Here is a 2,358-nt window from a genome sequence, read left to right as displayed (position 1 = left end):
TGTCATCTTAATTCAGTCTGCTTTATAATTCTGTATGAAACAAGACTCCTACAAACAGGGATTCAAAGTACCTTTTAAGAGTGGCTTGTAAAAGTGAAACATACGTATTCAAATGGCACAAATTAATTTTCAGACAGGATTTTATATATATATATATATATATATATATATACACACACTACAGAAATTCATAAAGTAATATAAGCTATCAAATCCACTTATAATTTCCTTTCTGAAAATTCCTAATGGAAAATGTCTGCATGTGGTATCTTAACTGTAAACAGAAGTTAATTGACTTCACATTATAATTCAGCACTTTGCATACTTTATGTAAGAGAAGAATATGCACTACCTTTTCAAAGTCTGGAAGACATGACCTACAGTTTAACTTAATAATAAGTTCCAAGTTATTCACAAGAGATGCTTTAGGTTAGAAAAGGTCCTTTTCCCCTTTGTTCAAGCAAACACCTGATATGGAAAACTGTTATTGCTGTGTAATTCACCTTATATTTAAACCTTTACCTAAAAGATTAAGGCAATTAGTTCATTACAAACAACATTTGTGAGTTTCAAACAAATCTAAACTGTTTTTTCTTTTCTTTTTTTTGTCATTTCATCATGCCAACAGGATTAATATAGTACCTTCAGAATCTGGACGTCTGCTGTGGTGATACACTTCCAGCTGCATAAAGGAACTAGACACTGGTAAGCACCATACATACACCAGGTGTATTTTCAACATACAGACTAACTAGAACCCGATTTAAGAGTGCATTAATACATTTTAATTCCATTGTATGAACTTCAGTGCTGCCCAAAAAACCTGGCAAACAAAGAAGGAGATGTCTCAAGGGGAGAAAATGCATGTAATAAACAGATTTTTTTTCCTAAATGGAAGAGCTGTTATTCCTGTTTGATCTTTTGGTTATCTTGTATTACATGGAGTCCTGAGCAGCCTCGTTTTAGACTCTGATAGGAATCAGGCTTCTCTTGCAGTTTTCTTATGCTTTATTTCCACTGCTATTTCTGGATATATTATCCTCTGAAATGTTTAAGCTGTGGTGAAAAGCAGAAGTCATCTGACACAGTGATACAACTTCATGAAGTAGTCCACCCTCTTCAGAGGTTTCATTTCCTTCATTTTCTTCTTTTTCCCAAGGGACCATAATGGATGGCTGTTGACCCACGCTCGCTGGGCGTTGAGCCTTTGAGGTATTGCTTAGTGTTTCATTCTGTTTGGTTTTCTTGTAGGAAGAGTCATCTACTTGGGAATATTCCAGAGAAGCAAAGGCCATGCTGTCAGCACTAAGGGTTAGGGTTTTGTCACTATTTTCTTCTGCTGGCATTGAGAGAGATTCTGTAGGGCAACTGGAAGGAGCTCGCTTCCGTGGTGATGGAGGGAGTTGTTTCCAGTGGAGGACACTGTCATCCTGACCAAGGTTCCAATGTGCTTGATCATTAGTACTGCCACAGAGCAGCGTGAGGTTGCTTTCACTAGGTGCATTGGATTTGTTCTGAAATGAAGAGCACAGGTTAATACAGTTTATGTCAAAAGAAGCATCTATGCATGGGCATCTTTGAAAGACGAAATTTACATTCAGTTTTGTACATGTACAACACCAACACCTTTGGCAGGGTCAACTTCAATGCAAACTCTCTGACACGTCCTCACTGAGGTACCCCACCTCCATGAAGTGAAAATAACTTCTAGGAAGGATGAGAGTTCTTATCTCCCTTGTTCATTCAGTCTTTGACACTATGGTTGTAACTAGGAACAAATGTAAAGATTTGCCAGGGGCAATAGTGCTTTTGCAATGTATGATGGGCTATCCTACTACAATACAAGAAGGAACTGGACTGAGACCAAAACTTACTGGCATTTTCATTCTACTTTTCAATAATTAATTATATTGGTTTTCATGGTTAATCTTTTAGTCAACTAATAAAACAGACATTTTATTAATACAATCTTGTGCTTATAGTGCCAATGGATTACAAATCAATTAACTGCTTCCACAAAGGATATCTAGTACGGGAATTATGCTAGCTGTAAATCTAGAGCAACTGACACCCGAGTTGGACTGCAGTGGGTACAACAGTCTTCTGAAAACAACCACCAACACCAAGGTGCTGATGTAGTGAAGATTTTAAAGATGTAAGCGAGGCAACCGACCTGTGCCAGGATCCAATGGGACTCTGCCTTCAAGTAGAGGTGCTGGTGAAGCAGTCAAATTTGCAGGATGGAAGCCTTAGATAACTACTCTAAAACTCAAATGGTTTCTATAGCAATGAGTACATTGATCCCCTGACTTAATTAAAATGAGGCTCTGGTTGCTAAGCAACCCCCCCCCCCCCCCC

General features: G+C 38.1%; 1 protein-coding gene across 1 annotated transcript in view; it reads right to left on the bottom strand.

Annotated features, from left to right (window-relative positions):
• Window positions 1-203: 203 nt before the first annotated feature.
• Window positions 204-2,358, bottom strand: part of DENND1B (DENN domain containing 1B) — a gene marked incomplete at its 5' end in the record, with an annotated part of 194,116 nt that continues 191,961 nt past the window's right edge. Inside the window, one exon of the mRNA XM_006036702.3 lies at window positions 204-1,514. Within this exon, the coding sequence (XP_006036764.1) occupies window positions 1,002-1,514 (513 nt within the window). The remainder of the gene's footprint in view (window positions 1,515-2,358) is intronic.

This window comes from Alligator sinensis, unplaced genomic scaffold (assembly GCF_000455745.1).
Source record: "Alligator sinensis unplaced genomic scaffold, ASM45574v1 scaffold1621_1, whole genome shotgun sequence".
NCBI lineage: Eukaryota > Metazoa > Chordata > Crocodylia > Alligatoridae > Alligator > Alligator sinensis.
This window is presented reverse-complemented; position numbering and strand designations above follow the sequence as displayed.